General features: G+C 46.3%; 1 protein-coding gene across 2 annotated transcripts in view; it reads right to left on the bottom strand.

Moving 5' to 3' along the window:
* Positions 1-1544: 1544 nt before the first annotated feature.
* LOC115089519 overlaps positions 1545-25882 on the bottom strand; it is a 48773-nt gene continuing 24435 nt past the window's right edge. The window contains exons 3-4 of one of the 2 annotated variants that reach the window (XM_029597587.1): positions 18064-18197; positions 1545-2452 (exon numbers count right to left, since the gene is read on the bottom strand). In XM_029597587.1, the coding sequence (XP_029453447.1) occupies positions 2342-2452; positions 18064-18197 (245 nt within the window). In that variant the 3' untranslated portion in view covers positions 1545-2341. The remainder of the gene's footprint in view (positions 2453-18063; positions 18198-25882) is intronic. The other variant, XM_029597588.1, reaches the window with a different exon arrangement.

Genomic DNA, 25882 nt, shown 5'->3' with positions numbered 1-25882 from the left:
GGTATATGTAAGAAAATGTAAGTTTAGATCTGCTTAGCTAAAATATCATATTATTACCTTGCATTTATTCCTACCAGTAGTGGTCCTCAGAAAAAGCTTAGTTCTGGAACTCTGTCCACATCCTACAAACATTTACAGTAATCTATATAATGGAACTTTATTAACTATTGATTATCCATGCATGATAAACAAAATAATTGGCCATTTCCTGCCTCTTCCTCTCTAGGGGGATCACTTTGACTTCAAAGCTTCAAAACAGCAAATTATTTTTAATCTCATTATTTCCTATGACTCAAGACTGGGGATTTAGTTCCAGTAAACCTTTTTATATTTATCATTTGAATCAGTCATTACTAAATATGCCATACTAAATATGACAAAGAAGGAAATGTAAGGGTGCTTTGAGGAAGGTTTCCTATGAAGCCAGACTAGTTGTGTAGAAAATCATTACAGCACTGTAAAATTGCACTGATCAGACTTGTACATATTATTCAAGGTTGCTGACATGCCAGAATACGCTGAAATGCTAAAACATATGCCAAAAGTAAACAACTATGTCAAAGTTCAACATGAAATTCCGTTCTTGCCTTCTGGGTTCCATTTTACAAGAAATTACATGACTTAACATATATGAGATAAAACTATAATACCAACCGATTAGGGAAATGTTTTGGAAACAAACTAGTTTCTTGGTGTATAAATTGGAGGTATTACCTATCTAATCTATTAGGTCAACAATGACTACTTCTGAATTGCCTTGCTGGCAATCTCACACTCTCCTGGAATATCCCATACTTTATCTAAATAAAGATCTTTCCTTCAGCTGTTGGTATTGTTTATTTTGATAGCCCACAATAGTTCAGTAAAAGGTATCACTGTATAAGCTTTTGTTTATTGCCCTTTTTTTCTATGTATTCTATGAAATAAAATCAAGGATCATAGCTATTATAAAATCTGAAGTCTTTAATAAGGAATACTTTTATCAAGCAATGAATGTTGGTGGCATTTACTTTCTAAAACATGATGGGGCAGCTGGATTTACGCGCGCAGGGGGGTTACATGCGCCAAGCCTATTTTGCATAGGCCCGGCGACGCGCGCAAGCCCTGGGATGCATGTATGTCCCGGGGCTTGAAAAAATGGGCGGGGTGGGAGCGGTCCGGGGCAGGGCGGGGGCATGGCCAGAGGCCTCCGTAGGGCCTCTAGTCTGGGGGATCGCGTGCCAGCACGCAGGTGCAAATTTAAAAACAAAGGTCGGGGGGTTAGGTAGGGCTGGTGGGCGGGTTAGGTAGGGGAAGGGAGGGGAATGTGGGGGGGGGGGGCAAAAGGAAAGTTCCCACTGGGGCCGCTCCGATTTCAGAGTGGCCTCAGAGGGAACTGGGAAAGTCATCGGGGCTCCCCTAGGGCTCGGCGCTCGCAAGTGAAAGTGCGCACCCCTTGCACGCGCCGACCCCAGATTTTATAACAATGGTGTGGCTGCGCACGCATTTTATAAATCAGGCGTAGATTTTTGCGTGCCGGGTTGCGTGCACAAATCTATACCCGTGCGAACCTCTTAAAATCTGGCCCGATGTTTTTTGTTTTCAAATCAATGAAATGCATGGATGATTGGACCTTGAAAACAGACATCTAAAACTGAGCATCAAAAGCAGGGATAGGCAACCTCCAATCCTCGTGGACACTAATCTACTTGGGTTTTCTATCTCAAATGCAAATCTATCTCATATGCATGAGATAGATTTGCATAGATGCTGCTTTAATTGTATGTACATCTTTTTTCATTCACTAGAGATGTTCTGAAAACCTGAATGGATTGGTGTCCATAAGGACTTGAGTTTGACTACCCTGGATAAAAAGTTGCTTTGTCATTCAGACAATACATTTATTAACTCAATACCCCTTCTCCCTGAGTTCATTAACAATTTATTTCATAGACACTTCTCATTGCATACCTGTGGACTGTTTTCTAACCTTACAAATGTAGCTAATTTTTTATTTCGACTATTTTAGAGGTCCTGAATGATTTTCAACAGGGTAAAATACTTCAAAGATATAGTAGAACTTGTACAATTTATTAACCTTCAAAGAGGAGCCAAGAAATTAATTTTTAATTACTAGTTTAAACAAATAATACAAAATATGAGGCTTGGCAATATTTTGACATTTTACAAATAAGAAAAATTTAGAATCAGGATTCAGGATTTAATTCACAGTCATGGCCTCCAAACACACACTGTATCCTAAAAATAGAATGGAAAACCTGGCTGGAAAGACATGGTTTTGGTGAGAGTTGGTTGGTTGGGATGGATTTCTCTTTTGTATGTCAGCCTTTTAATATTTAGTTTAGGCAACTGGCTTTGGTATTTGTGCTGCTGTATTGCTTGTGCATTTTGAAAGCATTTTCATGTCTTCATAGACTGATAGATTCTGCTGAATGGTACGATTCTTCATCATCTGTGGTAGAAATATTTATATAGTTATTTGTTTAGCTTTTAGATCACCTTCCTCAACAGATGTAAAACAGAATAAAGCAAAAATAAATAAACATAACCATAATACAAAATTATAAAACAGAAATTCAAAGGTAGTTTAGCTCAGTCTAACAAATGTGCTTATTTTACACATGTCCAACTCCCACACAATAAACCAGATGCACAAAGATGGCAAATTTAATATGAGTGAGTGCAAACCCATATGTGAATTAATTTTATATCATCTGGTCAAGTATGTGCACATTATATAAAATATTAGGGATGTGAATCGTTTTTTGACGATTTAAAATATCGTCCGATATATTTTAAATCATCAAAAATCGTTAGGGCCACGATACAATACCAATTCCCCCGATTTATCGTCAAAAAATCGTAAATCGGGGGAAGGGGGAGGGCAGGAAAACCGGCACACTAAAACCCCCTAAAACCCACCCCGACCCTTTAAATTAAATCCCCCACCCTCCCGAACCCCCCCCCCCCCAAATGCCTTAAATTACCTGGGGGTCCAGCGGCGGTCCGGAATGGCCTCCTGCAATTGAATCGTGTTGTCTTCAGCCGGCGCCATTCTGCGCCGCCATTTTGCAAAATGGCGGCGGCCATAGACCAACACGATTCGACTGCAGGAGGTCGTTCCGGACCCCCGCTGGACTTTTGGCAAGTCTTGTGGGGGTCAGGAGGCCCCCCCCAAGCTGGCCAAAAGTCCCTGGGGGTCCAGCGGGGGTCCGGGAGCGATCTCCTGCCGCGAATCGTTTTCCGTACGGAAAATGGCGCCGGCCATACGCGTATGGAACCCCCGCTGAACGACCTCCTGCAGTCGATCTCCTGCCGGCGCCATTTTCCGTACGGAAAATGGCGCCGGCCATACGCGTGGGTCCGGGAGCCATCTACTGCACTCATGCCGTTGGTTGCAGGTTTTCAAAATGACGCCGATAGCCTTTGCCCTTACTATGTCACAGGGGCTACTGGTGCCATTGGTCGGCCCGTGTCACATGGTAGGAGCAATGGACGGCAGCCCCTGTGACATAGTAAGGGCAAAGGCTATCGGCGCCATTTTGAATACTGGCAGCCTACAGCCCGAGTGCAGGAGATTGCTCCCGGACCCCCGCTGGACCACCAGGGACTTTTGGCAAGTCTTGTGGAGGTCAGGTCCATCATAAATTCCACAATTATTATCTTTACTTCAGATATAATCTTAAACCCCTAGTTCTCATCTACTATTCCAAGAAATCCGGTGGGGATCTTTTACAGGCAGTTAAACAAAGAATTCAGATTACTCTTATTTTTCAATGTTATGCTCAGGCTTGTGAACCTTTGGGCCGACAAGAGGATGGTATACCTTAGGAGGAAGATCCGTAGGTTCTCCCATCGGGTGGTGAGGCTGAACAGAAGATGTGACCAGCTGACCCTCGGCACTGAAGACTGAGGTGACCGTGGAGGCAGACGAAGAGTTGTGACGTCAAGGAGAGGAACTGTGTCTTCGCCACTGGAAGCCCACGGTCCCCCCAGGAGGAGCCCTTAGGGATCCGGACTGCTGGGACTTAGGTGGAACTTTGAGAGGTCAAGGAAATCCCTAGTAGGCAGTGACATTAAATCCATGATGTCAGGGAAAGGTTTTAGGTCCAATAAAACAGATCGGAAGGCGGTCCCACATAGCCAACGCAACAAACAACAAAGGGACTACCTTACACCGTGGAAGATTTTATTAAAAAAGCCCGGTGTAAGGTAGTCCCTTTGTTGTTTGTTGCGAGGGAAAGGTGTTATGCACCCCGTCCACGCGCGGCCCATGCACGGGCATGCTTTCCTCTCTGGTTCTATGGCAGGTCCTAGGTTGGCCTTTTTAGCGGCAGCTGCAAGCTCTTCCAGGCCTCGGCATCCCGTGGCAGCAGTCGCCGGGTCTTCCACTGCGCACCAGGCCTCACGCCAGAGCTCGGCGCCCTCGGTGGCATTGGCCATGCCCCTATGTGCGTGCACTTGGACCGCCCGGCCTCTTGTAGGGCCAGGGGCGGGTCCTAGCTCCACGGCGCGCCCTAATTGATTCCCTGATATAAGGAAGTCCCTGCCTGTACTTCCTTGCCTTGGCAATCAGGTTAGTGTCTTGCTAGATTCACTGCATCTGAACCTTGTTCCAGTCTTGTTCCAGTCTCGTTCCAGGTCCACTCCCAAGTGCAACAGCATGGGTGGCAAGAAGATTGTCCTAGATGGACTCTCCTGTGCTCTCAAAGATTAGCTCTCCGTCCATGAGACTCCTGCGTCTCTAGAGGACCTGATTTCCCTTGCCGGAAAGATTGATCATCACCTCCAGCAAAGACACCTAGAAGTAAAGGCTCCCCACTCTCCTACACCATGTCCCACGTGTGTTCCCAGTCCTCCAATGAAGACTTCAGCACCATCACTTTCTTCCGTGGTGGAACCTATGGAGGTGAACCGTGGGCGATTGTCTCCGACCGAACATCTCCGTTGGCAGAAGGATGGTCTTTGCCTTTACTGTGGCACTTCTGGACATCGTCTGCAATCCTGCCCGGTTTGTCCAGGAAACTGCAACGCCTGAGCCCGGCGGGGGTCCCGAGCTTAGATGCTACTGTCACCTGCCCCAAACTCCTGCTTCCAGTCTCTCTGGGCATTGAGGCCCACTCCTTCGCCACCACTGCTCTTGTTTATTCCAGAGCAAGTGGAAGCTTCATTATGGATGACATTGTCAAACTATTGAACATTCCTCTTCAGCCATTAGAGATGAGCCTCCGCATTGCCTCCATCCAGGGAGAATATCTTCCAGGGCTCATCACCCACCAGACAGCGTCTGTTCGTCTTACCAAGGGCACTCTCCATGAGGAGGAGATGTCCTTCTATGTATTAAAATGATCCACACATCCAGTTATCCTGGGGCTGCCCACGAACCCCAGTTCGATTGGCATTCCCTGCAGTTGGTGCAGTGGGGCTCTATATGCAAGAAGACCTGTTTACGTTCTTTATCTCTTGTAGTCCCTGTTCTGAAGTCTGTTACCTTACCTGGTTTGCCTCCGCAGTACTCTGACTTCAAAGATGTCTTCTCAAAGCAGAAAGCGGATACCTTGCCTCTCTACACAAGATCAATTGCCCTATTGAGCTTCTTCCGGGCACAACACCTCCCAAAGGCAGAACTTACCCGTTGTCTCAACCCGAGACCCAAGCCATGTCTGAGTATATTAAAGAGAACCTAGAAAAGGGTTTCATTCATCCTTCTGATTCCCCTGCTGGCGCGGGGTTCTTCTTCATTAAGAAAAAGGACGGCGGTCTACGCCCTTGTATTGATTACAGGGGGCTCAACGCCATAACCCACAAAGACCAATATCCCTTGCCCCTTATCAGTGAGCTGTTCGACCACCTTGAAGGGGCAAGGATCTTCACCAAGTTGGATCTGAGAGGTGCGTACAACCTGGTACACATCCAACCTGAAGATATCTGGAAAACCGCATTTAATATGAGGGACGGTCACTACAAATATAATGTGATGCCCTTTGGGCTATGCAATGCCCCAGCGGTCTTTCAACACCTTATGAATTAAGTACTCCTTCGTAGTCGTCTTGATGACAGCCTGATCTTTTCTAAAGACCTTGAATCTCATCGAGACCATATTCGGATCGTTCTTCAACATCTGAGAGAGAACCATGTGTTTGCCAAGTTGGAAAAATGCCTGTATGAGCGTAATCGCTTACCCTTCTTAGGGTATATCATATCAGACCAAGGCTTCTCTATGGATCCAGAGAAAGTCCAGGGGATCTGCAACTGGTTCCAGCCAGTAGGCCTTCGGGCCTTACAATGTTTCCTTGGCTTTATCAATTATTACCGTAGCTTCATTGCCAATTACTCTACCTTAGTTGCCCCGCTTACCGCCATGACCAGGAAAGGGGCTAACACTTGGATATGGACACCTAAAGCACAAGCCGCCTTTCAGACGATTAAGGAGGCTTTCTGTTCTGGCCTTTGCCTTCAGCATCTGGACCCTAGACGATTGGCGCAGGAGCTGTCTTAAGCCAGTTTTCTTGCAATGATACCCTGTTCTTTCTACTCACATAAGTTCTCTCCTACGGAACAATGTTATACCGTTGGTGACCGAGAACTCCTCGCAGTCAAGTTGGCACTCCAAGAGTGGCGCCACTAGTTGGAAGGGCTGCAGCACAAATTTACCATCTTCACTGACCATAAGAATCTTTTTTTTTTTATAATTATATCTTTATTGATTTTTTCAAAATTAATACAGATACTTAACCATTACTTCAATACAGTTTGAATTCTTCAAACTAAATACCTTCCACAATTATTCTTTATATTAATATCAATGAAATAACTGTTATCTACCAACTAGGAAAAAACCAGAGGTCAAATAATCAAGTGGAGGAAATCATAGAAAATCTTTTCATATTCAGTAACATTTCACAGTTATTGCACTATATTTATTCTAATTCACTAGATATTGGGGACGAGGTAGGTAGCCTTCTCTGTTCCAAAAAATCTTTTAATTGGTCAGGTAAAAAGAAAATAAACATATCCTGCTCTTTCTTTATTAAACACTTGCAGGGAAATCTCAGGTTAAATGAGTAATCCAAAGATAACACTTCTTGACGAAAAACCAAGAACCCCTTTCTCTTAATCTGGGTCGCAAATGATAGATCGGGGAAAAGTTTTACTATATTATCATGAAAAGAAATTGGATATTTAGAAAAATATTTTTTCATTACCTTATTTAAATCAAGGAAATTCATAAAGGATACAAGTAATATTCCCCTATTATCTGATTATTAGAGTTTTCTAAAACATTTGTGAGATTTCCTTGAAAAGGCAACTCTATTGTATTCAAATTGTCATTTTTCTTAGGTAAAAAATAACAAAAACGTATATGTGGCAATTCATCTTCTGAAAAAGACAATACTTCTTTTAGGAAACACAATAACATCTCCATCGGAACCTGCCCAACTACCCTAGGGAAGTTGAGCAGGCGAAGATTTAGATGTTTAGAATTGTTTTCAAAGTTCTCCAATCTTCTAGACAGAAATTCTCTATCTTTTACTACTGCAGCTTGAAATTCCATAGACTTTTTACCTGCTTCCTCAAGGTTTTTGATTATCTCTTCAGATTTTTTCACCTCATTTTGGATTACCATTATATCCTACTGACTTTTTCCTGCTATAGAATCTATCTTTTTTTCCAACCCTTTTATATTATTTGACATTGCCACCATCAAGTCCCACAACAATTCTAGTGTTACCACCATAGGGCATGTCACAATCTCCAAAGACTCTCCACCAGGTAGTAGATTTTCCTCTTCAGACGCAGTCGCTTGGGGGGCCAGTCCCTCCAAAACTCCTAACCGGCCCACCTCCGTTCCTGTTACTGGGTTTCTATTCCTTAAGTTAGCCAAGTCAAACTTGGCACCAAGGGGACTTATCTGCTCCAATGTTGTCCCAGGAGAAGTCACACTCGCCCTCTGCAATGGTGGTAAACCCAGGTTGGGACTCAGTGAAGCCTCCTCAATAGATCCAGTCCTTCCTTCCTCCCACAGGTTCTGAATCAGCAGTATCCTTAGTTGCTGGACTGTTTTGTGCAGAAGCTGACATTTAGCGAATAATCTCCTGCTGTATAGGAGATGGAAGGGACGTAGGGGGGTATACCCTTATTTTCCCCTTTCGTTTTGGAGGCATACTTTCCACAACATAAATCCTCTAAACAGGAGATTCGCCTATGCCTAGCAAACTGTGATTATTTTTTACCTCTGTGGCAGACAAATCAACAGAGATTCCCCCATTAAACCATTCTAAACCAGGCTAAGCCGGACAAAGCCGAACATAACCGCGCACGCCCCTTAGGCGCACGTGGCTTTGGCAGCGTGCCGGTGGCTGCGGTGCGCCGCTGTAGAGCCGATTTTATGGGCGCTGGTGGCTCATCCTGATGACGTCAGGGCCGGCGAAACAACGATGGAAATGAAAGTCAGTAGGGCTCACCTCAGTGAGTTTTTCTGCTTCCTGGTTCATCTGCGGTCTTGGCGCCGCTGTAGCGCCGATTTTATGGGTGCTGGCGGCTCGTCTTGATGCTGTCAGGGCCGGCGAAACAACGATGGAAATGAAAGTCAGTAGGGCTCACCTCAGTGAGTTTTTCTGCTTCCTGGTTCATCTGTGGTCTTGGCGCCGCTGTAGCGCCGATTTTATGGGTGCTGGCGGCTCGTCTTGATGACGTCAGGGCCGGCGAAACAACGATAAAAATGAAAGTCAGTAGGGCTCACCTCAGTGAGTTTCTCTGCTTCCTGGTTCAGCTGCGACCATAAGAATCTTGAGCACCTTAAAGAGACTCAACTCCTGAATCCCCGAAAAGTCTGATGGGCCCTCTTCTTTGAACGGTTCAACTTCATTCTCTATTTCCATCCAGGTTCCAAGAACACTATCCAGATCATTTGAACCGGAAGATGTCCCTGAAGTTCCTAGCTTCATCATAGATCCCGCCTAAATATCCCTTGCTGTGACCACTAGAGTCCCTACTGGAAAAACTTGTTCCACGTAGATTACGTGAACGAGTGCTGAAATTGGCCCATGATTCCAAGTTGGCAGGACACCCAGGTCGTGTCAGGACCTTAGAAATGTTATGAAGACACTATTGGTGGCCCAACATGGTACAAGAGTCTCGAAAATATGTGGACTCGTGTCCCGTCTGTGCCCAACAGAAATCTCCTACTGGGAAGTCTTGGGGCTTACTTCAACCACTTCCAGCACTTACTGAGCCATGGTCCAGCATCTCAGACTTTATTACAGACCTGCCGCCATCCCAGAACAATACCGTAATTTGGGTCATCATCGACCGTTTTTCGAAGATGGGTCACTTTATTCCCTTGCCGGGCCTTCCTTCGGCCCCAGAATTAGCTAAGTTGTTTTTGAAAAACATCTTTCGCCTCCATGGACTCCCCAAGGAGATTGTATCCGACCGGGGACCAGAGTTTGCCACCAAGTACTGGCGTTCCCTATTTAAGAAGTTTAATATTTCCCTAAGCTTCACATTGGCCTACCATCCACAGGCCAATGGCCAAGCTGAAAGGACCAATCGGACCTTGAAGACATTCTTCCGTTCCTATATAAATGATCAACAGGATAACTGGTCTGATCTTCCCTGGGCTGAGCTGTCACACAATACACATGTTGCTGCAGCCCCTGATGTATCTCCGTTCTCCGTGGTATTCGGACGGCAACTTCGGCTGCCTCTTCCAATTCCTCTGACTGTTCCTTCTCCAGCGGCGCAATCCATGGCACACCATTTGTCAAGTGTGGAACCAAGTAAAAGTGCGCCTTTCCCAGGCCGCTGAACGCTCCAAGCATAATTCGGATGCCCATAGACATCCTGCTCAGTTGTATGTGCCGAGCGCTTAGCCAGAAAGTGTGGCTAAGCGCTCGGCACATACAACTGAGACTTCCCTCTTATCGCTTGGCTCCTAAGTACATTGGACCATTCCTTGTAATCTGAAGAGTAGGAGCTGTATCGTATCAACTCCAGCTACCTTGTGCCATGGGTATCCATAACACGTTCCATATGTCCTTATTGAAGCCTTTGGTCCTCTCCTGGCCCTCACGTAGAGTTCCCTCTCCTCCACGGGTCTCTACAGAACCTGATTCATTCCTCCAGGCAAGAGAGGTCCTCGATGTCTGTCGGTGTTGAGGGAAATGGGAGTACCTCCTAGCCTGGGAGGGTTATGGGGCTGAGGAGAATTCGTGGGAACCTTCCCACAACATCCTTGATAAGGAACTCTTGAAGACCTTTCACAGGACTCATCCTGATAAACCACAGCCGTGTAGGGGGAGGCTTAGAAGGGGGGGTACTGTTACGCACCCCGTCCGTGCCCAGCCTGTGCATAGGCCTGCTCACCTTTCTGGTTCCATGGCAGGTCCCGGGTCGGCCTCCCTAGCAGCAGCTGAAAGCTCTTCCAGGTCTCAGCGTCCCGCGGCGGCGGTCGCCGCGCCTTCCACTGCGCACCAAGCCTCACGCCGAAGCTCGGCATCCTCGGTGGCGTTGGCCAAGCCCCTACATGCGCGTGCGCTGACCACCCAGCCTCTTGTAGGGCAAGGGGCGGGTCCTAGCTCCATGGTGTGCCCTGATTGACTCCTGATATAAAGAAGTCCCTGCCTGTACTTCCTTGCCTTGGCAATCGGGTTAGTTTCTTGCTAGATTGTCACTGCATCTGAACCTTGTTCCAGTCTCATTCCAGGATCCTTCTGTTCCAGTCTTGTTCCTGCCTTGTTCTTGCATCCTAGTTCTCCATCGTCCTTCTGTTCCTGTTTGTCCGTCCGCCTCCCCAGGTAGTACCTCCGGACTATTTCACTGGTACTGACCTCGGCTTGCTCCTTGACCTGCTTGTCTGCCACCTGCCTTCTGACTTCAGCCTGCTCCTCGACCTGCCTGCCTGCTGCCTGCCTTCTGACCTCGGCCTGCCTGTGACCTAGTCTGACCTCCGGAAACTGACCCCTGCTTCGATGACCACTCCTCGGACTGACCCCCGGATTCTGACCCCCCTGCCTGCTTGACCACATCTCCAGATTTTGGCTCTGTTCCTAGCCTAGTCATCACCTACGCTGTTCTGGTCCACCTTGCTCCATCTGACCTCCAGTCTCAAACTTGACCACGCTCCTCTCCTGTCTGTGGGCACGCTGGACTTCCATCTCTCCAGGACACCCTGTGAGGCCCAACTAAGTCCAAGCGACCCGGGTCCCTACGAGCTCCTTCCAGGGGGACCTCGGGCTTCCAGTGGTGAAGCTCATCTTAGCCTCTGTCTCCTCCAGTGCTCCACCTCCTGGGTGCAGGTGCTTCCTGGTCCCTACCAGGGAGCCGTTCTCCACTGCTCCAGGACAAGAGTCCACCCCCGAGCGCAACAAAAGGTAGATGTGGTTGAGTGATTGGCATTGGCAGAGGAGGCACTGGCAGAGGAGGCACTGGCAGAGGAGGCACTTCAAAGGCAGTCCCCATTAAAGTTAAATAGGGAGCTGTTCCAATCTAAAATCTCTGGAGGGGCAGGCAGTTCCATCCAGAAAAAACTTAATTAGAGAAGGGATCACGAAAGAAATCTGTGATCTGGAGCCACTTTAAAGTGAGGAAGGACCCGTGTTTTGCTCAGTGTAATTACTGTGCCAGGGATATTAGCAGAGGCAAGCAAGTGAGACATCTAACAAATTTTGGCATGATGCATCATATGCAGAAGCAACACCCAACAGTACTGACATCTGGGGATTGTGGCAGTACCAGTCATGGGGACCCCTTTTTCCAGGCAGCGTAAAGTAGTTGAAAAGGAGAAGTCATCCCCAGGGCCAGTGCAAGGGGATCTGGCGCCTTAGGCGAGCCTTCTCCCTTGCGCTCCCCCGTTGCGCCGCCACCCCCCGGTCTCGGCCCCGATTCCTACCTCATTCTCGATCACGCCCGTTGACTGTGTGGTTTTCTGGTCACAAGCAGGTTGGGCACTGCTCGCGGCCCACCAAATCTCCACTCCTCTTTGCCACCACTTGCGGCCCCATATGACTCGCACCCAGTGGAGCACCAAGGGTCTCCGGCACCCAGGGGCCAATGCATTTGTGTACCTCTCCAGCATCGCCCCCTTAATCCTTCTTGTACTAATGCTTAAGGTCACAGAAAATCAGTGGTGTCGCTAGACAGAAGAATTTGGGGGGGGGGGGGGGAGCTAAAATGACATTTCTTCATCACACCCACCTCTATAGCATGGATCCTGCTTTCAAATTGGTTATTAAAAAAAGGGTTAATAAAAAAATCCAAAGGCTCATCTGGGTAATTTTAAAAAGCTGGCCAGTTTCACACTATAAAATTATTTGATAGCCTCATTCAACTAATCCTATAGGGCTATGGGAGTGAAGTCAGGAATATATAGGAAGGGACAGAATGTCAATATAAATCCTGCACCTCCAGGTCTGTAACTCTGTGCATCCACTGAAATTCCCCCAAACAATGGAGCTTGGATGTTTCCCTTACAGCTCATCATACTAAAAGATATTTTCAAATTCTGGTGTCACCTCACTAACAGATTAATGCAAATTTTGAAAGCTTTACCAAACACCAATAAAATATTTCAAACAGCAGACACATCACATACTACCCAATAATTAAAATGGTAATCAATCAAGAAAAATGAACTTAAAAAGCCACCTTTACTTACCCTCTCCAGCAGTTCTCCTACTCCTTTTCCTTGCAGGACATACCAGAAGCAGCAGTAGCTGCTGAAGTTGTCCTCACAGCCCTCTTCCTTAGGGACCACAACCAGTCTCTTCTCTCTCTCTCTCTCTCTCTCTCTCTCTCTCACACACACACACACACACACACACACACACACACACAAGTCACACCCTCAGGACCAGTTTCTGTCTCTCACACATCACTCATCTCCCTAACCAGTCTCTCTCTCTCTCTCTCTCTCACACACACACATACCAGTCACCTCTCTGGCCAGTCTCTCTCAATCACACAATGCTCTCGCTCTCTCTTACTAACACACAGGCTTTCAATCACACACATGCTCTCTCTATTTCACTTACACACAAGCTCTCAATCATACACGTTCTATCTCACTTACAAACAGGCTCAATCACACACATGCCCTTTCTCACAGCCACAAGCCAGCCAAAAACATGCTCCATCTCTCTCGCACACACACACTGACACACACAAGCACCCTCCCTGACTCACATATATACCACACACATACAGAAGCACCCTCCCTGTCTCACATACACATTACACTCACAGAAGCACCTTGCTTTCAGACTTACAGCATTTTTCACTTTTACTAAAAGTGAAAGTGATGCTCCCAACCATTAAATAAGAAAACCACATTCCTATCAGAAGGCAAAATGAGGAGCGAGTATCTATTCCCTGAAAGGCACCTGAAATAAAGCAGAGGGCCCCCGAAGAGCAGGTAACCAGGTTAGTTGATACCCTGAAGGGTAGAGGGAGAGTTTCCAGCGGCAGCATGGAAGCGGCAGAGTAGCGCAGACAGGAATGAATTTGAGTCTTTGCCAACTCAACAAGGTAGCAATTCTGTGAAGGTGGTAGCACACGCATGTTATAAAATCGGGTGTACAATTGTGCCTGCCGGGTAGCGTGCTCACAAATGTACCCCGTGCACGCTCGTTTAAAAATCTGCCCCTTAGGGAATAGTCACTGCTATTAATTGCATCAGTAGCATGGGATCTTCTTGGTGTTTGGGTAATTGCCAGGTTCTTGTGGCCTGGTTTGGCCTCTGTTGGAAACAGGATGCTGGGCTTGATGGACCCTTGGTTTGACCCAGCATGGCAATTTCTTATTTCTTATGCATAGTTTTGCTGACTCTTTTTATGTGGGCTGTTACAAAATTATCCCCTTAATAGTAAGCAAAATTCACACAAAACAAGGTCTACATTTAGTTCAATTTCTTTCTTCATTAAAATGTATAGTTAAAATATGGGGTGAATTTTAAAACATCTTGCGGGTAAAATTAGCATATAAACACATAGCCTCTACTCATATATTCTGTATTTTATTAAAGTAAAATTTACATGTCTATTTTCACTTTCATGCACACATATACACAAAAAATGTGAGGTCTAGAGAAGTTTTGGGTCAGGGACAACACACATGTACAAATTACTATTTTAAAAGACGTTTAAAAAACAAACAAACATATTTTTATACTTGCTAATTATCTGGCAAGATATTAAACATGTTTATTGTGTAGTACTGATGGGTGGGAGATCCGGGTGAACTGGGAGGAGTTCAAGCTGAAGAAACAAGAAAATCTCAATGACCTGGAAAAGGACGGGGCGAAATGGTGGACTAACTGGTAAACTGGCTAATTTCATTTATGTGTGCATGTTTTAAAATTGGAGAACTTTTGTGAGTAAGTCATACTTTCTTTTCACTCATAAAATATGTGTGCATATTTTTAAAATAGATTGGAAAAGTCTATGCATTGATATATGTGCTTTCAATGCATTGCATGTATTTGCTAGGGATGTGCAGCAGGGACGGATTCGTCCCATTCATAAGAACATAAGAACATAAGAAAATGCCATACTGGGTCAGACCAAGGGTCCATCAAGCCCAGCATCCTGTTTCCAACAGTGGCCAATCCAGGCCATAAGAACCTGGCAAGTACCCAAAAACTAAGTCTATTCCATGTAACCATTGCTAATGGCAGTGGCTATTCTCTAAGTGAACTTAATAGCAGGTAATGGACTTCTCCTCCAAGAACTTATCCAATCCTTTTTTAAACACAGCTATACTAACTGCACGAACCACATTCTCTGGCAACAAATTCCAGAGTTTAATTGTGCGTTGAGTAAAAAAGAACTTTCTCCGATTAGTTTTAAATGTGCCCCATGCTAACTTCATGGAGTGTCCCCTAGTCTTTCTACTATCCGAAAGAGTAAATAACCGATTCACATCTACCCGTTCTAGACCTCTCATGATTTTAAACACCTCTATCATATCCCCCCTCAGTCGTCTCTTCTCCAAGCTGAAAAGTCCTAACCTCTTTAGTCTTTCCTCATAGGGGAGTTGTTCCATTCCCCTTATCATTTTGGTAGCCCTTCTCTGTCCCTTCTCCATCGCAATTATATCTTTTTTGAGATGCGGCGACCAGAACTGTACACAGTATTCAAGGTGCGGTTTCACCATGGAGAGATACAGAGGCATTATGACATTTTCCGTTTTATTCATCATTCCTTTTCTAATAATTCCCAACATTCTGTTTGCTTTTTTGACTGCCGCAGCACACTGAACCGACGATTTCAATGTGTTATCCACTATGACACCTAAATCTCTTTCTTGGGTTGTAGCACCTAATATGGAACCCAACATCGTGTAATTATAGCATGGGTTATTTTCCCTATATGCATCACCTTGCACTTATCCACATTAAATTTCATCTGCCATTTGGATGCCCAATTTTCCAGTCTCACAAGGTCTTCCTGCAATTTATCACAATCTGCTTGTGATTTAACTACTCTGAACAATTTTGTGTCATCTGCAAATTTGATTATCTCACTCGTCGTATTTCTTTCCAGATCATTTATAAATATATTGAACAGTAAGGGTCCCAATACAGATCCCTGAGGCACTCCACTGTCCACTCCCTTCCACTGAGAAAATTGCCCATTTAATCCTACTCTCTGTTTCCTGTCTTTTAGCCAGTTTGCAATCCACGAAAGGACATCGCCACCTATCCCATGACTTTTTACTTTTCCTAGAAGCCTCTCATGAGGAACTTTGTCAAACGCCTTCTGAAAATCCAAGTATACTATATCTACCGGTTCACCTTTATCCACATGTTTATTAACTCCTTCAAAAAAGTGAAGCAGATTTGTGAGGCAAGACTTGCCCTGGGTAAAGCCATGCTGAGTTTGTTCCATTAAACCATGTCTTTCTATATGTTCTGTGATTTTGATGTTTAGAACACTTTCCACTATTTTCCTGGCACTGAAGTCTGGCTAACCGGTCTGTAGTTTCCCGGATCGCCCCTGGAGCCCTTTTAAATATTGGGGTTACATTTGCTATCCTCCAGTCTTCAGGTACAATGGATGATTTTAATGATAAGTTACAAATTTTTACTAATAGGTCTGAAATTTCATTTTTTAGTTCCTTCAGAACTCTGGGGTGTATACCATCCGGTCCAGGTGATTTACTACTCTTCAGTTTGTCAATCAGGCCTACCACATCTTCTAGGTTCACCGTGATTTGATTCAGTCCATCTGAATCATTACCCGGTATTCATATTCGTCGGGACCCAAATCTGTTGCATCTTTTCTCGGGGGACCCCGATCCATTCATTAGTTACATATGTATTCGTTTCCTCAAAAAAAAACCCCATCCCAACCCTTTAAATTTAATTAACTACAACCCCCCACCTTCCTGAGCCCCCCAAGACTTGCCAAAATTCCCTGGTGGTCCAGCGGGGGTTCTGGAGCAATCTCCTGCACTGGGATGTCAGCTGCTGATATTCAAAATGGCGCTGATAGCCTTTGCCCTTACTATGTCACAGGGCCTACCGGTGCCATTGGTCGGCCCCTGTCACATGGTAGGAGCAATGGACGGCCAGCATCATCTTGTGCTCCTACCATGTGACAGGGGCTGACCAATGGCACCGGTAGCCCCTGTGACATAGTAAGGGCAAAAGCTATCGGCGCCATTTTGAATACTGGCAGCCGACGGCCCGAGTGCAGGAGATTCCTCCAGAACCCTCGCTGGACCACCAGGGACTTTTGGCAAGTCTTGGGGGGGGGGGGTCAGGAGGGTGGGGGTTTATTCGTTAGTGATTCGTTGTATTCATGGGGGTTCGCCATACGTTTCGTGACCCCCACGAATACAACGAATATGGCATATACGTTGCGGATTGCCAATATGTTGCAAACGAATGCACACCCCTAGTATTTGCGTGTAAGCCTACATACACATGTATGTTGCAGGATAGGGTAACGTCTATTTTATAAAATTTGCATATATCATATGAACAGGTTATAAAATACTTCTGCTCCCAGCCATATAAGTGAGTATATGCCACAGTGTGCATTTGTTTGAAAGGTATCCTCCCAATTTAGTAAACATTTCATAGAAAATGAAAGGAGACCTTTGATAAACATTTTAAAGCTCAGATGTTTGTTTCAAGATATATATTAAAGGGAAGAGACTCATAAATTCTCATTCAGTCCAACGTGAGTAAGTCTATTCATGCTCTAGATTGTATACTTTGGGGTAGATTTTAAAAAGATGCGCGCACGGGTCCATGTGCGCATGCTACCAGGCTCACATACATGGACGCACAATTTTATAACATGTATGCGACCGTGCTTGCATGTTATGAAATCGGTGGCGGCATACACAAGGGGGGGGTGGGGTGGGAAATTTTGTCTATAGTCACATGGTGACGCATTGGGGCTTTCCTCAGTTCCCTCCCAGTTCGCTTCAATTTAGGAGCGCCTGGGAGGGAACTTTCCTACCCTCTACCCTAACCACCCTTTCCCTTCTCCTCTCCTCCCCACCCTCCAAAACCCTTTATTCAATGTTATTACCTTTTTATTTTGCAAGTTTTCAGGACCTGACCTGAAGTAACTTGCCCACGCCAGCAGCCGGCCAGCGTGCGAGGCTCCGGGACAGTGAACAATGGCACTGACCTGGCCCGCCCCCACCCTGCCTCTCCCCGCCCAAAACATGCCCTCCGGTCTGCCCCTTCCAAGAGGTCCGGCACTTGAGCACATCCCGGCCTTTACGCGCATGGCTGGGCCTCATGGAGCTTTCGCCCGCACATGTAAGGCTTGGCCACACACGTAAAGATCGGGATTTACGAGCGCAGGGCTTTAAAAATCTGCCTCTTTTGTTGGTATTGGTAAGTGTGTACTGTACATTTTGCAGAATGCAGGATCAGAGAATACATGCTTGCAAAATGAACTTTGCTAAAATGTATTTGTTGTGTGAAAAATACAGTAGTTATTATGAAGGCTGGTGTTTTTTTGGCAATTCTAAATTCCCAAACAGCTTCCTTATACTGAAAATAAAATAATAAAAAGAAATAACAAGAAAATGAATACTTACTTTCCTTGAAAGCCATATGACAACGATGACTATACAAATGAAGCTAAAGATGGATAAAGCAATGACTGCAGCAATGTGTATGTGGTTCTCAACCTTCTCAACGGAAGGAGCAGGACAAAGACATTCACCTGGGCCTACAAGAACAATGATAATTTCTGTAAGACTACTGGTCCACTGATAATGAGACTGGAGATGTTTGTACTAATGAGGACCAGTGATTATCAGCAAGGTTATAGAGTGCTGGATTTCTCCCTGTTGTGTACATGGCCCTGCAGCTCAATACATGTAGTGGGGGGTAAAACAAGACTGGACCAGCTGCCTGGTCTACCTGTAATTAGCAACCCTAGTCAAAATCATGGCTGTTCAAATCCAAAATGAACTGAATAACACCTTTTCATATTATGGATACTATACCTATCCGTCTTTCACTTTCAAAGTAACATCCTTTTCAACAGTTACCCTCCTTGCAAGGGGTTAAACTTTATTGGAACTGTTTGCATAGGTGCCAACTCTGTGGGTGCTTGAATACCTCCAAATTTGTCTCATGAACTATGGATTGTGAGCTGGGAGTTCCATGCTGCAGGACTCTAGGGGAAGGCAGGAAGGAAGTAATTTATTTGTCTCCTTGCTACTGTCCCATTTTCCCCTGCAGCTCCTCAGCAATCTGCTGCAGGGGAACAGAGAGCAGCAGCAGCAGCAGCAGCAGCAGTGCAGGACAGACAGGCTTCTGCCTTTGGTCTTCCCTGAGATACAGCGGAGATGAAGAAGGCTGCTGTTAAAGGGACTGGCGGAGGGAAAGAAGACTTGCGAGAGAAAGCCAGAGAATCAATGAATGGGGTGAGAGGGGGGAGAGTTATGGGGTGGGGAGGGACTGAGAGAACTGTTGGGAGATGGAGAGAGGAGAGGGAATGGTGACTGGGAGATGGGATAATTGGTTGCATAAGGGGATACTGGCTGGGAGACAGAATACTGCTGGGAGAATCTTGGAGAGGAGATGGAGGAAGGAATTACGGATGGCAGAGAAGAAGAAGGACTTTGAGGGGCTATGAGAGAAGAGAGAAGAAGAGGAACAGACACAGGCTGGGAGGGAAAGAGGCTGGGAGAGAAGTAGAGATGGCTGAAAGAGGAAATGAGCTGTGAGAAGGGGAAAGGAACTGAGAGAAAGGAGAAGGGTACAAGGTGAGAGAGAAAGAGGACATGGTTTGTGATAAGAAGAGGACATGGGGTTAGGTTTAAAGAAAGGGAGCCTCAAAGGGAGAGAGAGAGGTGAAGAGGACCGGGAAAGGAGCTGTGTGGGATAGAGAGGAAGGAGGCTGATGGGGAGGAAAACCAAGCAAAGGGTTGTGAGAAGAGAGGGGATCATGATAGAGGGAAGAGGCATGAAGGGGGAAGGAGAGGGATAGAAGTGGCAGGAGAGGTGAGGTTAGGAGAAGGTGCAAGAAGATAACGTGCAGAGAGACACCAGTGGATAGAAAGAGATATACACACGGACGAAAAATAACAGGAATGATAAAGAAATGAGAGGAACAGCGGCAAATAAGCTTTAAAAGAAAAGGTATGAGGACTGTAGAGAAGAATTAAGATAAAGCCAAGAGTGAGCAAGACACTGATAAATTCAAACCACAAACACAAAAGTTGAAAAAACTGTTTATTTTAAGTTTGGTGATGATTTCTGTGGTAGCTGGGATAGGTCAAGGGCTGATGGCAGGTGGTATTATTTGTTATTTTTCTTCCAGCCTTGCAGACATCGGAGTAAATAAGGTATTTTCCTGGAAGGATGTGGAAGGGGGGGAGAGGATGTGGTGGTGTGTGACGGCATGGTCTGAAAATCTCACTCTTGAAAATTAATCCACCTTAGCAGCTCCAGTATTGAGAAGGGCTGTGGTCAGGGTCTGAACTGAGGAGGAATGGAGGGACACGCCGTTCATCTTGTTTACAACAATAATAATAATGATAATAAAAATGTTCCCTATTACATTCCACTGAAGGCAATTGTTATCTCTGGGGTTTACAAGCTGAGGTAGCACATGCAGGAGCTGGGGAGAAGCTGACTGATGATCTGCCAGGGTTCAGGGCTCAGGGCATGCAGATGTGGTGTGTCTTTTGTGAATTCTGCAGGCTTGTGACTGGATCTGTCCTAAAACCTGTGAGTGCTAGAAGAAATGCTGCAGGGGATGGGGAGACAGGAGCCTTTCAAAAAAAAAAAAAAAAAAAAAAGAGAGGTACTTGGGCTGAAGGTTCAGGAAGGGGCAGAACAGGGAAGTGATCCAAACTGTGGAGGTGAGGGAATCGCAGATTGAGAGGGGAGGTGAACCTGCTAATTAGGATGTATATTTGTTTTACCTAAATGGGTAAAACTGAATAAATAAGGCCATTTTCATTTAATTCTGAATGGAACAAACCAAAAATTGCCTTTCCCGAAAATATCAAAATATTTTCAAGCATTTTTGGTACATTAAAAAAAATTGCCAAATTGGGCATCTGGGAGCCTCAGGGCCTGACCTACCTGGCTGGGCTGAGCCTCGCACAGCCAAGGCCTCCCTGGTCCCCTCCCACTCCTCCATGGAACCATTTTCTGAGGCCGGGTACCTCTTCCCCTGCCCTCACTTAACTCTTCCATGGGGTTCATAGAATAGAAAGGGCAGGAGCAATGTCATTCGCCCCTGCCCATTGATGGCAGATTTAAAAATTGTTCCAGCCAAATGGAGAAAGGCTCTGAAGTGACATCACTTCTGCACTTGTCTCAGGTGTAGCCAGCACCATTATGTTCTATGGTCATATGTTACTTTGCCGTCTCTCTCTATGTAGCTGGTACCATTTTTAAATCTGTGATCAGTGGGGCAGAGGCATACAGTATTGCTCCTCCCCTTTCCATCCTAAGGACTTCACAGATGGGGGTAAGTGGGGCCTGGGAAGAAGTCTTGGGCCCTGGCAAATGGTATCATGGGGGGAGTAGAATGGGCCCTGGGGGCCTCAGGCTGGGCCTGAGAGGTCCAGCTGGATAGTCCTGGGCCCTGGGCTTGATTTTTACTTGGCAGAGGGTATGGGAGAGGCCCAGGTAGGCCCCAGCTTGGCACAGCTGGGTAGACCTAGGACCTAAGGCTTTCGTAGGGGAAGGATAGGGGTTGGAAGGCCTTCAGGAGACCCATTTTGTTTGCTTTTTTGTTTGTTTTTAGGGTTTAATTTAGGAGTGGAGGAGTAGCCTAGTAGTTAGAGCAGCGGGCTACGAACCCACTGTTGCTCCTTGTGACCTTGGGCAAGTCATTTTACCCTCCATTGCCTCAGGTACAAACTTAGGGCTGGATTTTCAAAAGGTTACGTGTGCTGGGCCTATTTTCAAAATGCCCGGTGACGCGTGTAAAGCCCTGGGGCACGTGAAAGTCCCAGGGCTTGCAAAAAGGGGTGGGGTCAGAAGCTGGTGCACGCAACTTAATTCAGCCCAAGACTGAAGTAAATTTTAAACAAGAAATAGGTAGGGGGGGGGGGGGGGGGAAGGCCAGAGGAGGTAGGGGAAGGGAAGAGAAAGTGTGGGGGGGGGGGGGGGGTATGGAAATTCCCTCCGATTTTGGAGCGGCCTGGGAGGGAATGGGGGAAGGCACCCCCCTGTGCGCGCCGGGTAGCGTGCGCACATGTACGCCCGTGCGCAGGTCTTAAAATTTACCCCTTAGATTGTAAGCCCTCTGGGGATAGGGAAATACCTAAAGTACCTAAATGTAATCCGCTGAAAAAGGGTGAAAAGTGGAATATAAAAATATAAATAAATAAAAATAATTTTTGTTTTTAATTTTTTTTTTCAATTCAGGAAAATAACCCATAAAACATTAAACAAACTGAAAAAATGACTCTTCCTCCCCCAGCGAAAGAAAAATAAAGAAACAAAACAATTTTTTTTTATCTCTGCTCATCCCTACCTACTAATGATGGGAAGCTTACATGCTAAGGATGGGTGAAGAGTGGAAAGCAGTGAAAGGATTGTAGAGGAACTGGGAGTAGAACAGGAAAGGATAGGTCAAGAGGAAATGGGGAGCAGAGCAGGCTAAGAGGCATACCTGGGAACTCTCTGGATTTGGCCTGGAGACTCTGAAATTCTAAAAGAATTGCCAGATCTCTGGGCCAATGTCAGAAAACTCCAGGTCCTGCTGCAGAAGCAGGCCTGGAAGGATCCATCATTTAGACATGTGCCCTGGAGGAGATCTGTCAGCTCCATGCACTAGAAGCAAGAAGGAATGTACCATTGGGCTTCCTGAATAAGGAGGCAGAGCAAGGGTGTCCTTAACCCTGTGCACATGGATCCTGTAATCCCTAGTCTCCTCTGATGGCTGTTATGTTTGCTTGTAGTGGGAGCCACCCGTGACCGGCAGCACTCACCCCTTCACCGATGGGGAGCTGCTCGGTGAGCTCATTATGGCAAGACACTGCCAATCCCTCATCTTCCTCCCTCCTCTGTGGGCTGGGTGCACATCACGCCACCTTTTAAAAAGCATCCTAGCATCGCCTCAGCAATGGGTCATCTACACTGGGAAGTATAGTGTGTGTTGCTGCTCCTGTTCCTCTGTTCCAGCTTGCCTCATCTCTCCAGCCCAGCCTTGCCTCATCTCCTCACCTCTTCTGACCCTTGGATAGACACTGTCCATTCTAGCTTGCCAACTGCCTCTAACCTTTTCCTGGACGCTGACTATTCTTATTTGCCACTGTCTTTGACTCTGGTCTGGCCCTGGATAGACACCTATATTGTAACCACAGGAACTCTCACCTAAGACTTGCTGGCCTCCAGAATCCAAGGGCTCAGTCCTATAACTCCCTCCACCACCACACCATCAGGGGGATCCCAAATAATGTCACAGATTCATCAATCAATCCCAATGCATTTTGAGCTGCAGTCCAGTCTCTTTCCCACTGATTGGTCCAAGGTGAATTACATCCTCTCATTGTTAGGCGGTACTGCACTATCCTGGGCCTCTCCCATATGGGAAAGTGATGACCTTCTGCTCTTGGGGAGTATCCATAGAGTAGAGTTCACACACTTGCCTCTGAATTGCTCTGGGGGAAGATAGTCTCATCGCCATCTTCTGGCAAGGCCTTTCCAGCAGATTCAAAGATGAATTGGCTGGCCAAGATATTCCTAACTCATTGGATGTTTTTGATTTTGTTGGCTGGTTGTATTGATCATTGCTTCCATTGAAAGAGATCAGGAGAATAAAGCTATCCAGTGTCCGATAGTACTGGCTCCCCATTTCCAGTCACCCCCAATCCCTTAGTCATCTCCAAGACCCAAAGTACCAGAAGATCCCATGCAGCTGGGCTGAGCTAAACTCTCCCCAAGAGGAGAAGTTCTGAAGCAGGCAGCTGGGCCTATACCTATACTGTGCTGGCTGTGGACACTTGGCATCACAGTGCCCTGAGTAATCAGGAAAATTCCATGCCTAGGGTTGATCAGGGAGGCAACCCTAGGCTGGAACATCTCTTCCCACAACTACTGATTCCCATCTCCCAGTGAGCATTGTCAGCTGGATACGGAAGCCCTCCTGGATTCTGGAATGGGAGGGAATGTCATTGACCAAGTCCTGGTTCGTAAACATCAGATTACAAAGATCCTTGTTGTACTCACAGCCCGGGCTGGTGTTGTTCTCTGAGGCTGGAGAGCCTCCGTCACTGCCAACGCCGGTGCAGGGCCTCCGGCATGCAGGATGCCGCTGGTGCCGCCCCCAAATGATTCTGCCTTAGGCGCGTCCCTTCGGCAAAGATTTAAAGGGCCCACGACAGGAAGTCGCCACTGGCCCTTCCCGCTGATGTCAGAGCTCTCCCCTATAAAAACCTTCAGCCGACATCCCTGTGGTGACTTGGCAACAGGTCTGTTCGGAGTGTCCTTTGTTTTGCCGTGCTTGTTCCTGCATTCCTGGTTCTTGTCATCCCAGTGCCTGTTCCTGTCGTCCCAGTGCCTGTTCCTCTCTTCCAGCCTTGTTCTAGTTTCTGCTCCTTTCTCCCTTGGGCGGATACCCCTGGCTTGACTTTGGATTGGACCTCATGCTTCTTGCTTGACATCTGCCCTGGACTTCGAATTGGACCTCATGCTTCTTGTTCGCCGCGTGCCTTGGACTTTGGATTGGACCTCATGCTTCTTGCTCGCTGCCTGCCTTGGACTTTCGGACCGGACTTCACGCCTCTTGCTCGTTGCCTGCCCAGGACTCAGATCATCACTCATCAGAGATTCATCACAGGGGCCTACCTAAGTCCAGCTGGCCCCCAGAACCCAAGGGCTCAACCTGCGAGGAATGGGGTTGGTAATGGTGAAACCTCAGCCAGCCAGCCCCTGTCGTCCACCAGCCTCACCTCCTGACGTTGGGAATCTGTGGTTGGTCTTCTTCCCAGGTGGCGTCAATCCCAACTCAGGCCGAGGGTCCACAACCTACGTCGAGGTCACAGCAATCCTCTTCTAGGATGACTTTTGGAGATTACAGTGCCTCTCACTCTTCGGACTGACCTCCTCCACAAGGAGACCATCTCCTTTTATGTAATTCCCCAGGCCGTGAATCTGATTATCCTCAGGTTACCTGGCTTCAACAACACCAGACAGGCATCGACTGGCAGTCCTTGGAACTGTCACATTGGGGCTCCTCCTTTTTGCCATTTGTCTCACATCCGCTCATCCACCGGCCCGCCTGTCTCTGGCTGCCTCTATGCCAGGGCTCCCACCACAGTATGCTGAATTTTCTGATGTATTTTCAAAGTAGCGAGCTGAAACCCTGCCCCCACACTGATTTTACGACTGTAGTATCAACTTTCTTCCAAACAAGGTACCCCCATGGGAAAGAGTCTACCCATTACCTGTTCCAGAGACTGAGGCCATGAGTCTGTACATCAAGGAGAATTTGGCATGGGGTTTTATTCATACAACAACAAGCTACGGTACAAGCTTGAATTCAGCTGGAAAAGCTGAATTTATGGTATAAGCTAAGCAGATGTCAGCTAGGTTTAGTGCGAGAGAGTACCCCCGGAAGGTTATACGGAGTGCTTACAAACATGCTCTCTATATTATTCAGGATTTATTGCTTTTACCAAAAAACCCAGTCGAGCAGAATGCTATAAACTGTATCCTTCCTTTTTCAATTAAAGGTAATGCTGTCTCCAACATCATTCGCAAACATTGGTCAGCTTTAGCAATGAGCACAATTTTGAATACTTCCCTCTGTTTTACATATCAGAGGGGTAAGAACTTAAGAGATATGCTTGTTCACCCCAGTTATGACACAACGACTAAGTCACTTGATGCTGAAAGTGGCCACAGTCTTTGTGGCCATTGTACTGTATGTTCTTTAACCATGCCTATGTTAAACTTTGTACACCCAACCACATAGAAGACTTTTGTATTACGAGGTCGTTCTGACTGCTCTTCCTCTGGGGTTCTGTATGTTATTATTTGTCCCTGTTCTAAATTATATGAGATGAAAACTTCACGAATGGTTAAGACTCGGATTATAGAACATCGGTCGAATATTAAAAATTGTAGAGAAAACGCTCCACTAGTGGAGCATTGGGTTCAGTTTGCCCACACATTATCTGATCTAAAGTTTTTTATGATCGATGTGGTTCACTTGTCTGCACGGGGGAGGGGGAGGGGGAGGGGGAGGGGGAGGGAGGAGGTAATTATCATGAGTTTCTTCTCAAAAAAGAACAAAAATGGATTTTTCTCTTAGACTCTGTGGTACCGAATGGTCTGAATTGTGATTTAGAGTGGAATCTTTTCTCCTAAGTCATACTGTCTGGGATTTGATTGGCTACTCATTCCTGCTCTTTGATTGGTTAGTAAATTTGTGCCAAA

The sequence above is a fragment of the Rhinatrema bivittatum genome, chromosome 4 (genome assembly GCF_901001135.1).
Source record: "Rhinatrema bivittatum chromosome 4, aRhiBiv1.1, whole genome shotgun sequence".
Taxonomy (NCBI): Eukaryota; Metazoa; Chordata; class Amphibia; order Gymnophiona; family Rhinatrematidae; genus Rhinatrema; species Rhinatrema bivittatum.
The sequence above is the reverse complement of the archived record's forward strand: the minus strand, read 5'-3'. Positions and strand labels throughout refer to the sequence as shown.